At 43.8% G+C, this 13,090-nt stretch overlaps 2 protein-coding genes across 3 annotated transcripts in view; one reads left to right on the top strand and one right to left on the bottom strand.

Moving 5' to 3' along the window:
- The window catches only part of fidipidine (coiled-coil domain-containing protein 93), a 26,361-nt gene extending 23,024 nt beyond the window's left edge, over nucleotides 1-3,337 (bottom strand). Inside the window, exons 1-6 of one of the 2 annotated variants that reach the window (XM_089543349.1) lie at nucleotides 2,869-3,337; nucleotides 2,588-2,695; nucleotides 2,409-2,503; nucleotides 2,214-2,325; nucleotides 1,174-1,269; nucleotides 641-700 (exon numbers count right to left, since the gene is read on the bottom strand). In XM_089543349.1, the coding sequence (XP_089399475.1) occupies nucleotides 641-700; nucleotides 1,174-1,269; nucleotides 2,214-2,325; nucleotides 2,409-2,503; nucleotides 2,588-2,695; nucleotides 2,869-2,889 (492 nt within the window). In that variant the 5' untranslated portion in view covers nucleotides 2,890-3,337. The remainder of the gene's footprint in view (nucleotides 1-640; nucleotides 701-1,173; nucleotides 1,270-2,213; nucleotides 2,326-2,408; nucleotides 2,504-2,587; nucleotides 2,696-2,868) is intronic. The other variant, XM_089543350.1, reaches the window with a different exon arrangement.
- Nucleotides 3,100-13,090, top strand: LOC149341323 (insulin-induced gene 1 protein-like). Its single transcript, XM_089543351.1, has 5 exons — nucleotides 3,100-4,030; nucleotides 4,430-4,551; nucleotides 5,707-5,873; nucleotides 8,379-8,478; nucleotides 11,071-13,090. The coding sequence occupies exons 1-5, from the start codon at nucleotides 3,847-3,849 to the stop codon at nucleotides 11,116-11,118; spliced, it is 621 nt and encodes a 206-aa protein (XP_089399477.1). The 5' UTR covers nucleotides 3,100-3,846; the 3' UTR covers nucleotides 11,119-13,090.

The raw sequence follows: 13,090 nt of genomic DNA, 5'->3' as shown, positions 1-13,090 counted from the left end.
GTATTCCTCATGGAACATTCTGATCGGCTGCTCATCCTGTAGGGTAAGGTATAGTAGTCTTGACTTCAACAAATAAATCTTTGTTGCATTGCATAGTTTCAGCGTTCAAAGTGGGAACATGCTAACATTCACTATTATCAGCAGCATACTACATGCCAAAAGAAAAGGGTGCATTCATTATGCAAAGGAAAAAAAAAATTGCATTTTTTAGCAGCCAAAGTGGGGAAGGAGGAGAGGGGGTGCATTCATTATGAGAGTAAATGTGGCATGTTACTTTTATAAGGTCACGTACAAACATTATTTGAAAGAGTAGCAAAGGGCATTTGTATCTAACAACAAGCAATACCTACTCTAAAAGCAACCCTGAAGCATCCAATGTTGACCGTATTACACACAATGAAACATGTGGCTCAAAGTATCAATACCATGCCAGAGGTTACAACAGGTCAACAGGACAAATTATTTCGCACCTACCAAATGAACACCACTAATTTAGGTACAATGAAACTCTCAAAGTTCAGTAAATTAATAACAAAATGCCTTGTCAAAAGAACTTGCACCACATTACTACAATTGACAATGAAAATGACAATCAGCTGGTCAGACACTTTACACATGCGAGAGAAAAACACGAGCATACCTGGAGGGCTGTATATGCACCCGAAAAGGCTGTCGCAGACTGAACCCTGTTAGGGGCATCCTAGCAAAGAAAAAAATTGAAGTTGTTACAACTTATCCACCATTTAAGGAATGAGAGAGCACTCACTTCCTGAGCCTCCAGCTTCAACACTAATTTAAAGGCGCAAAAACCACACACACACACACACACAAAGTAAGAGAACGGGACAGAGGGCCAGAGCTCTGGCGCTCTGTCCCATTCTATTGTCTTGTGTGTGTGCGTGTGGTTTTTGGCACCTTGAAATTACAATGGTGAACTACCAACAAGCCCTATAAGGAGTTCTCTCAAAGTTCAAACTAGGGATAATAATGCAAGCTGTTTGAAATTCTTCAATAGGTTATCAAAAACAGCAGGCTATCAGCATTTACAAACAGGGTTAGGTCAGCATATGAGAACAGTGAATGCCCAAGCCACAGCAGCACTTGCCACCTGTGTAGCCTTGCATGGCTATGAGGCAAAACAGCACAAAGCAGTGAGCAGCAAAGGCAGCGTACCACAGGTCCATGCGTCTTCTCAAAGAGGTAAACGGCATATTCACGATGAATGTCTTCGGTCTCTGCTTTTGTTTCAATTGCTTTCTTTACAAGCCACTAGAGTCAGAAGAGAAGGTGAAAGTAAAATGAAAGAACAGTTACTGGATGGAAAGCAAGAGAGAGAAAACTGTAGTGGGTATGCTTTCAAGCACATTTTATAAAGTGGAAAATGCATCAACATTTTCATTGCATGCCTTCAATAAGGAACGTAAGAAATTTTTGAGGCTGCCTGATTATCTGAACTTTTAAGCTCAAATGAAGCTTCATCCAACTCATCATAGCGATACACACAGCACTTATGTCACTCCCTTGCTCTGTCCTCGTCATACTGGCACCATTCGCTATGTGTAGTCATCACTAACTAGCCTAGTTTCCTATTCTGCTAAAGTTAATGACTGAGCAAAACACTCAACAACCGCAAACTGACCTATTAGATGTGAAGCAGGCTGTTCCTCCATTTACTAATCACAGACGAAATAAAACTATGATGTTAGACACGTGCCTGCAGGAAATATTAGGTAAAGCATGAGTTCCCTCAGCAATTATGTGATGAGAGAGCTGTGATCACAGTATTTTTCAGCATGTAATGCTAACTAGATTCATTATCAGTTAACACTTATGCATGTGCTTGTTTGAAAGTTTTTCAAACTGCACGCAGCACCATTCTCAAATTTATGTTAACAACTGCGCACAGTTTCACTGGAGATAACAGATGTTCCTTATATTTAATATAGCATTCTTTTGACAACACAAGCAACGAACTGAGCAGTCATTTAGACTTTGACTGCGTAGAGCCCTTTCTTTAGGCCGCAATCTTGTGGCACTGAAACAGTATCCATCATGATCCCTTCACCACAGTGCTGCGTCAAAAGTAAACTGCAAGTCACCTTATTACATGCTCAAGCTTCAGGCAACAGAGACAGCTTTCATTTTCAAACATGTGTACGGCAGCCTAAATTGAAAGTATAAACTCTACCTTACAACAAAACACGGCAACTCACTTGTATAACGGGAAATATGTGATCGAAGTCTAGACCCTGTATCTGATGGGGTTCAATACGATGCGGGCATTTCATCCTTAGCAGCACTCGCACAATCTTCTCGGTCAGTGATCTGGTAAAGAGCAGTTGTGTACATTTCAAACACATGGGAAGTAGTAATATATGTTCAAGTGTGTTCAAAGAACGACTGCCTACATTTTTTGACCGATGCTGAGGTTTTCATTGAAAGGGAGGTCGACGTCGATGTCCACAGCGCAGACTTCAATGGCCCAAGCCATGCCACCGACTATCTACGCAAGCAGAGCGAATTTCATTAGAAGATGACACACTCTGAAACCTAAATCATGATATACTCAATGAAGACAGCTCACTACCTTATCGAAGGACGATATTCCTTTAATTCGAGCACGAAAGTAACCAGCCGCAACAAGTAGCTCGCCGATTTCTTGCAGCTTGTCATTTTGGTCACCGCTGCCTTGAGCCTGCATACAGCAAGCGCCAGTGCAATGCCAAACGCGCTTAGCAGCAATCCAACCAGATATAAAAAGAACAAGCTGAAGACATTCACGCAATGTAACTATGCGCTACAATCATCGTGGCAGTGGTTCGCCGCAATCGACAAATTAGGCTCCAGACTTCAATGAGTCGTGGTTACCTGCATAAGCGCTGACTCCATGGTGCTCAACGGTTAGTGTGTACGGCTTCGAGGCTTTATTTCAACTAACTAGATTCTATCAGCACGAATCAAAGCAGGCACGCCGCAAATCTCCCGGCGAATGCACACGCCCCTCGCAGCGCCAACAGCGTTTCATATCAGCAACATCGGAAGTTAGCCGTGGAAGCAGTTGAGGGCGCCACAGATTGGCAGAGTTGGCAGCTGTGAGCGACTGTAGCGACAGCACAGCGGCTCAGCTACAGCAAAGCGCCGGGATCCGAAACGCCTCAGTGTCAAACGTCAAACGCTATGCTCGACTCAACTCAACATCCGATGCCAACGCACTTGCACTTGCGTGGGAAAAATTAAGCAAAACTAAAGCGCGAGGGATGACAGGCCAGCGAAGCAAGGCCGGGAAACGGAACCGGCGCTGATGGTGCGACACCGAAGTCGGTCATGTGTTGGAGCAGTGCGCTCCCATTGGTCACGGCATCGCACGAGCCAGCCGCTGAGCGCCGATTGGACGCTATCTATCGTCTGTTTTTGCGCTCCCTCGTCGCCAGAGGGTAAAAGTGAAACATAAACAATGATACGACCCAAGAAACGTGCTCGTCGATGCGTCGCCCGTGTGATAAAGACGACGTAGAGTTGCACCTAGCTCGCGCGTAAGGAGTTCCCCGACCAAAGGTAACTGATATACGAACCCGCGACTGTGAAGGGGCATCATCCGCGCGGCCGCTGAACGCCCAGTGTTTCTCGCGCCTCGAGACGCCGCAGCGGCGGCCTGCTGACCCATTGTCAGACGTGTGACTTGTCAATCGCGCCACTCGACAGAGGTGAACGTTCAGATCCCTTACGTCACACAGATCCGGCTCCGAAGGACCTGCCTTGCACCGAGCTGGGATGCCACAGATCACTGGTAGCGTGCGAGCTCGTCTCTCTCTCGGAGTGTGAACGTCGCGACAGTCGCCAAGAAACATGATGGCCTCGAGAAGTCTTTTATGGAGGGTCTCGTTCCTCTTCTGCGTCGGAGTCTTCTTCAGCCTTATGCTGGACTTTTTCCAAATTCAGTACCGCCTCTCGGCGTTTGAGCGAAATCTCATCGGCTCCGTCTTCATGTCGTCGCCGTGGTGGGTCCCCGCCATATGTGGTACCGCAGCTGGTGAGTCAGTCTGTTATTTTTTTTAAAAAAGCTATTTAGCCCTTCATCACTTCCCCCCCCCCCCCCCTGGCTTTTCGCGACAGTGCAATGGAGTAAAAGGTTACTAGAATTCCGATGCTGATGGCTTTTTCTTTTCTTTGCTTACACTCGACCGTGTTACGGCCCGAAATTTAGCGACAGCTGAAACGGCCCTTCGCGTAATTTGTTATGTTCCGTATTCCTCAACCAGTACTTTTACCAATGGAAGGCGCCTACAAGGTTTAAATGTGTAGGGCCATGTCCATCTATTTGGATATTGGCGCGGCGAAAGTAGCTTTTTTTTTTTTACTTTCTTTATGGATGTCTATAGAAAATTATTAGTGATCGTGGGGCTTAATTTTCTGCCTGGTTTTCTTGCAGTCTCGGTGGGCCTGTTGTACCCATGCCTGGACCATAAGCTTGGAGAAGAAACAATACCACACCACTGGTCGGATGTCATGAAGTGCATCGCACTATTCGTTGGAATTAACCAAGCCAGTGCTGTATCCTTGGTGTATGCCAGCATATCAGTGCTTATTACTTTACAGTAGTGCATGTACGGCTTTGCAGCGTGTAATGGACTGCAATGCGTGCTGTCTTATACCCATGCTATACTTCTGCCAAAGAAATGGCATTAAGTGCTAAATGTCTTGCATCTGTTCATGCCATTGTTTTCTAAATCAGTTCCACACGTCCAGATTTAACGTTATTTTACACAGTGATGATAATGCCTGAAACCTATGCAAAAGTGTCCCATGAATGTAAACAATGTTTATGAGCACAAAATGTTACTCATCTGTACTGTGAGTGTTATATCTTAGAACATTTGTTTGTTGGCAAGTTGGAAAAGTAATCAGAATCCCATGTGTTAGCACACAAAGCTAGACCATGCCAACTGAAAGACTAGTAATATAGGTGCTCCTCGCAACAGAATTATTCTGGAGATGCCTTGTCGTATTGTGGCTTATGTATAAATTATTTGTAACATGGTAAGATGGTAGTTCTGACCAAGTTATATGCAAGCATGTATGTCGTGGCCCAGTTGTGGTGAACCTATTAGGACACTGTTGGCATTGAATGTCTGTTTAGCACACAGCCTTTCATGCGAGATTGTGTACCAACTAATCCGTTGAAAGTCTTACTTCATTGGGATAGCCGACGGAATTAACTCAGTCTGTGTGGCACCACATGAATGGCATTAAAGGTTAAGACAGCTGGTGCTTATTGTAATTTTTTTGTGTATGTGTTGCACGGGTATTGCAGTCAATTTTTTGTGAAGCATATAGCTGGCCAACCTCATTCAACATTTCTATTATTGCCAAACATCAAATTGGAGTAAAATTGACAGCTACCACTTTTAGTGCTGCGGCTGTGGCGTAACATTCCAGCTGATCTAGTTTTGTCATACTGTGAGCTTGGAAGTTTATAGCGAGTGTGGCGTCTCTAATGTTTTACACATTCTTTTTCTTCTTAACAGCTTGTTCATTCTTGAAGAATACTCTTCTATGTAGTATCAATTTCGTGCTTTGTTATGTATGTGTGCTATTACATTGAACCAAACTTTGCTGCGAGCTCATGAGGTGCACAGTGAGGCTATCTAGCAGCTGAATCATGTTTCAAGTGAGAGCCACCTTGGCCCTTGACTGCACTGCCCACAGAAGATTGAGCTGCAGAGCGACTGGCAGCCTGCGCTCTCCCTGGTGCTCCTGTCGGTGAGCCTGTGGTGGCTTTGCGACCGCACACAGGGCGGCTTCGGCCTCAGCATTCTCACAGCACTTGTGGCCACACTGGTCGCCCACTTCCTCGTCTATTACAGGATCGGAAGGTGGGCATCTTTCTTTCATCGGTCATTTTGAAAGGGGTCATTCTGTGATGCTGAAGTGGGGAAAAAAGATAATAAATAAGCTTAGAATCTCGGTCAAAAAACTAGTACTTAGTCAAAGGGGGTTATGCATGTGTTTTTAAGCAGTGTTCTGTGTATTTTATCCTCAACATCACTAAAAGCTTTCTTTGCATGCTTGCATGCATACATAGAACGGGAGCATAACAGACAAACCTGTGAGTGAGGAGCTTCCCCCCCCTCGTGACTTGTTAGGGATGTGAAGGCGTCCACAGGTAGCGCCATCTATAGGCAGTCGCAGTGACGTGTAAGAAGCAAGGAACTGCATTGTGCTAGTTTTTTTACTGCAGTTTCCCCAAGCATGAATGGCTCACCAGCCATACGTCATTGGTTGTTAAGCATGGCGGTGGTGTCGGATTTGTCAGTTTGTCTTTGTCATAGGAGCCTAAATACTAAATACCTGTCAGCTTTTAATGGTATGATACCCTGGCATCATAACAATGTGTAGAATTCGTGTATGCCCATTAAATAATTTATAGTTCAGTTTCTTCTTTCATGTTGTTTCAGTTCCAATGACCGAATGGTGGCCACGACATCGCATATGAGTTGAGACAATGTTGAGGTCATGCAAGGCATACAAAAAGTGTGATGTAGTTGCTGTTTCATCATTTTAATTCACTCTGTGCCTTACGCCAGCCTGCCTCAAAAGCCAGCAGGACAACAAATAAACAAGCAGCTAATACATTGGTGTTTTTGCATGCTTTGCATGATCTTAATGTAGTCTCAATTGGTCCGTGACATTATAACCACCAGTCTGCCAGAGAAATTGAAACTGGAACAACACGAGAAGAAAAAAATTAATGATTAAGTATTTTTATTGTTTAGAATAATTCCATATGACGATCCATGTTTACTGGTGTCTTGCGCATCATTGCATTGCAAAGAAAGAATGCCCAAAAAGGATTTCGTGTCCAAACTCCTTTAAGCACAAGGTGCTTAGAGACAGAGGCCCACAGCCCTTGAGGATTGGATTTATTGAGGTTCGAGTAAACTTTTACTGAATACCCAAAAATTTCTTTGTCTCAAGGGCCATCATATTTGCACTCAAGAGATTCGTACATGGCAGCTTCAAACCAACAGCTTTTAGATTACGAAACTTGGAACTTATTAGCCATAGAAGGTCACATAATTGTAGTACAGAGGACATGTCATGCATATTGTGGCTAAGTTTTTCTTTTGTTGGATCACTTTTGTTGGCAAAAGTTAGAGCAGTTTTAACTGTCATGTCAGTCAAGACCATCACTGCCACCATTACTTGGAATTACTTGCATTTACAGATAACTTGAATTAGCCTTGTTATAATTATGCTCCTGAGATACAATTCCAGTACTGAGTGCTCACTGAAACGTTTTGAAACATTGGGCATATTCACTGCAAAGCTGCCAAGTTGGAAATTGCAGTGCAGTTTTATTAGACCGGACCAGTGAACTCTCTATCTCTACACTGCACTTTAGGCATCCTAGTGGATTTTGTATGCTAGCTCATTAACATGCATCACATGTTGGTGCATTGAAAAAAAAAAAAGAAGAAAAAAGATACCGTAAATTCCGCAATACATTTCGTGGACTATCCATGTTGAATAGTTAAAATTTTACGCTTTGCAGACTCTCTGCCAGTGCATGCTTATACAGCATTTTCGTTTTCAAAATTTCCTGTCATAGTGTGTTCTGTCGCACTTAATTCTGACTGTCACGGCAGTTCTTTTTCTCAGCCTTTTGTACTCTTTGTCACAATGCTTTTTTTTTTTTTCGTTCAGACTTTCACTATGCTTTCATAACCATTGCACAACTGACTGATTTTACGCATACTTACCAGCAGTTATTGGCATCTTGATTTGAGATAGTGTTGTTCTTCTAACTTGTCTTTAAAATGAAACTGGCTAATCCAAGCATTTGACGTTCACAATGCATGTACTTCTGGGGGTTTGGCCTGCAGTAAGAATGATTGTGAAAGTCTTGCGTGTACAACAACAGTCGCAGTGCCCCCAAAAAGGACGGTGTTCCCCGCACCGAGCCTTTCTGGGGACTAAAGCAGCTAACATATTCCTGCAAGTGATCCCAGCAGACTGTATACCAGGTGCAAACAATCTAATTTCTTTTTGGAGGAGAAATTCTAGAGGCCCGTGTACTGTGCAATGTCAGTGCACGTTAAAGAACCCCAGGTGGTCGAAATTTCCGGAGCCCTCCACTACGGCGTCTCTCATAGCCATAGTCGCTTTGGGACGTTAAACCCCATAAACCAACTAAACCTAAACCTTTTCTTGGGTATAATTTGGCCCTGCAGGGCTAACTACAGTCTAGAAATTACAGCAGTGCCAGTTAAAAGATGCTTTGGGATAGAAAGAGTGCAGAGTTATGATACAAGTGTTTTTTGGTTAGTATTCTGCATTCTTGAGGCTCAAACATTTTCCTTGCGTCTCTCTGTGTTTAGGTGCTCCGAAAAAGACCTGGCATTTGTGCGATCCTGGCTTCCTTGCGTGTTTTTCTCTGGAGGCATTACAGTTGGCAATATTGGTCGGCTGCTTGCTTTGGTAAGAAAACTGTTTTTGTCTAAATACATAAACTTTTTGTTTCTCTCTCTCCCTAAAGGCAAAGAGATACAGCATGGGAGAGACAGGCTGCCTCTGTTGGCTATGTCACAGCAACTATCCAAAGTTCCACCTTAGTGAATTGTCTAAATGATGTAGCTGAAATGTGAAGAATAGCAGGGATAGTATAGCATGGGCTATATACAAGCCAGCTAGCTCTTATTTAAGGTCACCTCGAATGCTTCAAGTGGCAAAAATAGCATGGCTGAAAGCTTATGCTTTATTGAGATAATGCAATAGAACAAACATCTTTGAAACCTGAAGAGAGTCAAAAGTAAACTTCTGCGCATAGATTTTGGTGTGTAGAATAAATTAATGTGAACCTCAGGGAGAACATCTGTGCATACCAGGTCATTGCCAAATGCTGCTCTCAAGAGGGAAGTAATTACAGCACTATAAAGAATCTGTAAAGCCACAAATGTAGCACACAATAGGCATTGTTTATACTGTAGCAAAGAAATATATGGACTTGGTCTGTTCTTGTTCAGACACTTTTATAAGAATCACGGGAGAGCACGGGAGGTGGGGCGAGAAGAAAATATGCATTGTTAAGAGACAAAAAGACAGAAGTGCAGATTAGAAGACTAGTATGGGCTTGTTCTAGCTGAAATTTAGATAAACTGGAATATAATAAAGCGGTAACCGCATGAGGCGATATTCCTTCGCGATGCGTCGCGCGATGACGACGCCGTCGCCCACCGCTGTCGCTGGCGCAAACCGCACGAAGCGACGGGACTCAGCGTCGGAGCGGCGCGTTTTCACTGTTGCTCGACTGCTGCCACTTCAGCGTTCAGTCATTTTGCGTTAATTAACGCGTAGAACAACGTTCCTAAGGCTCCACACAAGATAAAACACAATAAAAACATTGACAAAAATATATGTGGGCAATAATTTTATTTTTGTCTAATACGCAAAGTCACGTGACATAGAAAAGCGCACGCATTTTTTCCTTCCTCCATGAGCGCGCGCTCATTCCGTCTGCTGCCGGCCTTCCCAGCGTCTTTTTCCACCATGGAACGCCGACGGAAACTCGCAATGTCTGTCTTTCTACTATCCCCTCCCCTCTTTCTTTTCACTCCTACACACTGCCTGCTATCCTTTCCTTCCGCTGCCCCAGCTCAGGTGCTTCCAGCAGCGATAGCAGATGCCGGGGTAGAAAAATTCTTTTACCTTCCATATTCAATGCAAAATAAAAAAAAACACCACACAACAACCTGCCATGGTGAGGGCACGGCCGGTCTCGACGCGCGCGCTCAGCAGCGAGCGCGTCGAGACCGGCCGTGGTAAGGGGTAGGTCGGCCGCTGCTCCGGTGAAAAAAAAAAAAGAAACGACTTTCGCACGGCTCGGAAGTTGCGCACCCGCACGACCTACCGCCATTGGCTAGTCTCGTGCGGCACTTCCGGGCGATGGGCGAAATTTTCTGCAAACCCAGAAACCGGGCGACGCGATGAGCGACAGTGGTTCGGCGGCCCTCAGCTCATCGCGCGATGCTATCGCGCGGCGTGTCTCCGCGAATTATCGCCTCATGCGGTTAGCGCTTAATGACAGCGTGGACAATAAGAGCAAGGGAACCTTGTTGTGAGAGACAGAATTGGGTGTAATGATAAGGTCAGAAAGCCTGCTGGGGGTGGCCATGATTTGTGCAAGGGGTTTGAAGGTTTATTGAAATGAAATACAAATGAGTTATAAGTTTCGTAAAAAAGTTAGTACAGTAGGAGGTCCCAAAGTGAAAACTGTCTGGGGGACCTCCCATCAGGGATACATAAGATAAGTGCACAAGTTTGGCAGATGAGCTGGAACAAAAGTATACAATCAAGTTAAAACCTATTAGTATAATTTGCGGCAATGAATAAGTTATGCAGTAGTTAGTGGGCATAGGTGAGGTACTACAGGTCACAAAGGCAGGCATTTTCCTGCTATGTATTCGACTTGGTTATTATGATGATAGCACCAGTGACTACGGTTCATCTGCCACTTAGCGCTAAAAAATCTCTGGCTAATGCTTCCATTTCAGTTGACACATGTAGTTCACAGGGGTGATCAGAGCAGTAGATGTATAACCTATCCAGAGTGCAACTTTCTTGCACGAGGAAAAGTAGTTGCTTGATTAAAATAACAATTGCGTATCTGTTACCTGTTCCTGTATGGATAGCATCAGTTTGGGATAGAGCCTAGTTTTTTTCATTTATCTTGCTTGACATTGGGTATATTCTCGTCATATACGTTGTTATTAACGGTGGCATTATTTGTGAGAACTTTACCAGCATGAAGAACTGTAATTGCATCCATGAGTCAAAAAATGGAAGCAAACTGATACCTGGTAGTGTACTTATAAATTAATTTTTTGACAGGGCGAGGTGCGTTTTACATCAGCTCCTTACAGTGATGATAGCCAGCACGAAAAAGGAACATCTCCTGGACTTTGCTCTGTGGACTTGCTTTTGGGAACAGTGCTGCCGTCTAGCACAAGCCTTTGCAACTTCCCTTATGTTGTTGTTGTTGCTGACTCGCCTTGTGCCTGTATTGCTTTGTAGGGTGAGTCACCTGACGAACCTCTCACTTCCAAGAAGCACCAGGAATAAGATCCACTTTGCCAGTCCCCTGGACGACTCAGCTCGTACCTCCCCAGGGCCTGCAGTGAAGCACGTGGCACCAGCTTAGGTGGCTGATTGAGGACAGTGAAACGTGTGTGAAACGTTTCTTTGCCTGGACTTGGTGTGCGCAATGCCTTCACTTCAGCAAGCAGCACCACTACCAAGCTGTGTGTGTCTGCAGGCTCAACAAAAGAAACGTGTGTCTGTGATGCTGACTGTAGACAGATCGTACACTGTGACACGTGTGTGTGACTGTGTGTCTTCTTTGTGTGGACCTCTTCACTTATTGTGGTCAGTGTGAACAAACTAAGCTAGACAACGTGCATTTGTGCATGTTGCTTGCTGTTCGGCCGAGAGATCAAGACTCGCTAAAATTTGTGCTCTGGTTTCCTCATGTGCTTACACATTAAGTGTAAATGGGTATATAATGGGAGCACTTTATACATACTTACTTTTTTTTTTGACAGTTTGCGCAGCATGTGTAAAATTGCAGAATGTTTCATGACATGTTGATATTTAAACTTCTTGTGGACTAATGGGGTGATCTGAAGCCATGCATTCAGTTGTGAAAGTTCGTCTACTGGCTCCAGAAAGGCTTAGCATGGGGCAAATTCTGCGCATGCTGTTGACAGCAAACATCCTGTTTCAAGGATTGCAACCTTTGAGTTGCTATATCTTGCAAGGCTGCAACTTTATTCTAAATTTAGTAGCATATGTCTGCAGGGAACAGTTTTTATGTGGCCAAAGAAAGTGATGACGTGTGTGTTACTGATGGCTGGCAATTTCAAGCCTCTTGATAGCATGCCGCTTATGTTACGGAAAAAGGTTTCTTTTTGGTGTGGTGCTGAACTGTTGCAGCCATAAGTCACTGCATCAGTTCACCTAGAGGCTCTTGCTGTCTGCAATGCAGCGAACATAGCCTCTGTAATAAAAATGGTTGCCTAATTACTGCCAAATATGCAGTGTGTACAGTTAGTTCAGGCCAAAAAAGGAAAAAATATCTTCTGTATCTGTGTAGGATTGTTAAATTTAATACTAGTTACAAGTCTGCTAGTGTACTGTTGTGTGGAATTTTTATTATTGCTTTTTTTTTTGCTTTGTGTAAAGACCACGTGTTTCAATGAGGCAGTAAGCTACCTGTGTGTGTTGAGAAATGCCAACCCTCGTAGCAGTTGACAGCAGCATAGCAATACTTTCTTTTGATTGTCCAAACATGCATGGAATTGCAATATTGGGCTGCATTTAGTCGCTTCAAACATGCACAATACTGTTTCTATATCGCACCAAATGCACAGATTATCCAAGCAATACTTTTTTTGCATTCATATTGCTGGCGGTGGAACTCTACAGCTGCTCACTTGCTTCATCGTATTTATCATATTACACATTGCTGTTTTTATATTTTTTGCAAAGTACTGCTTGAGTTAGTGTCCAGGGCAGGAGAAGCTGCCAATATTTATAAAACACACCTTTACTTAGGGTCTGTTCCAGATGTTAGTTAGGGTGATTGTCTTTTACAACCACTTTTTGGAATATTGGGGGCTTGTATGTACCTGCGTTCAGTTAGCACCCATTCAGCACACATAAACAGCTCATGCTCAAGTGTTGTGCTGCAAACAACTGTGACGTTCCATCATGCGATAGACTGTGGTACTCTCTACACCCTGCCTTGCAACAGCTTTTTTGCTGATAAGCTCCATTAAGCTCATCACATAATTTAAATGTTCTCTATTTGTGCAGTTCTGTTGTTTTGGCAGTTTTCTCCTTGGTTACCCAAGCCTCTGTGTGACGACAGAGTAAACTGAATTTCATCAGAAATTTCATGTCTATTCTCAGTGTGCCATATATTGAACACATTTTAGTGCTTGTTGCTGTTTCCGTACAAGAGTGAAGTACAGTAAATGCAATATGTGCAGGCCTCGAGTGGTCTAATAAAGTTTATGTACCTGCTTCCCCACAA

Source organism: Amblyomma mixtum, chromosome 5, assembly GCF_055824585.1.
Source record: "Amblyomma mixtum isolate Tamu chromosome 5, ASM5582458v1, whole genome shotgun sequence".
In the NCBI taxonomy this organism is placed as follows: Eukaryota; Metazoa; Arthropoda; class Arachnida; order Ixodida; family Ixodidae; genus Amblyomma; species Amblyomma mixtum.
The sequence above is the reverse complement of the archived record's forward strand: the minus strand, read 5'-3'. Positions and strand labels throughout refer to the sequence as shown.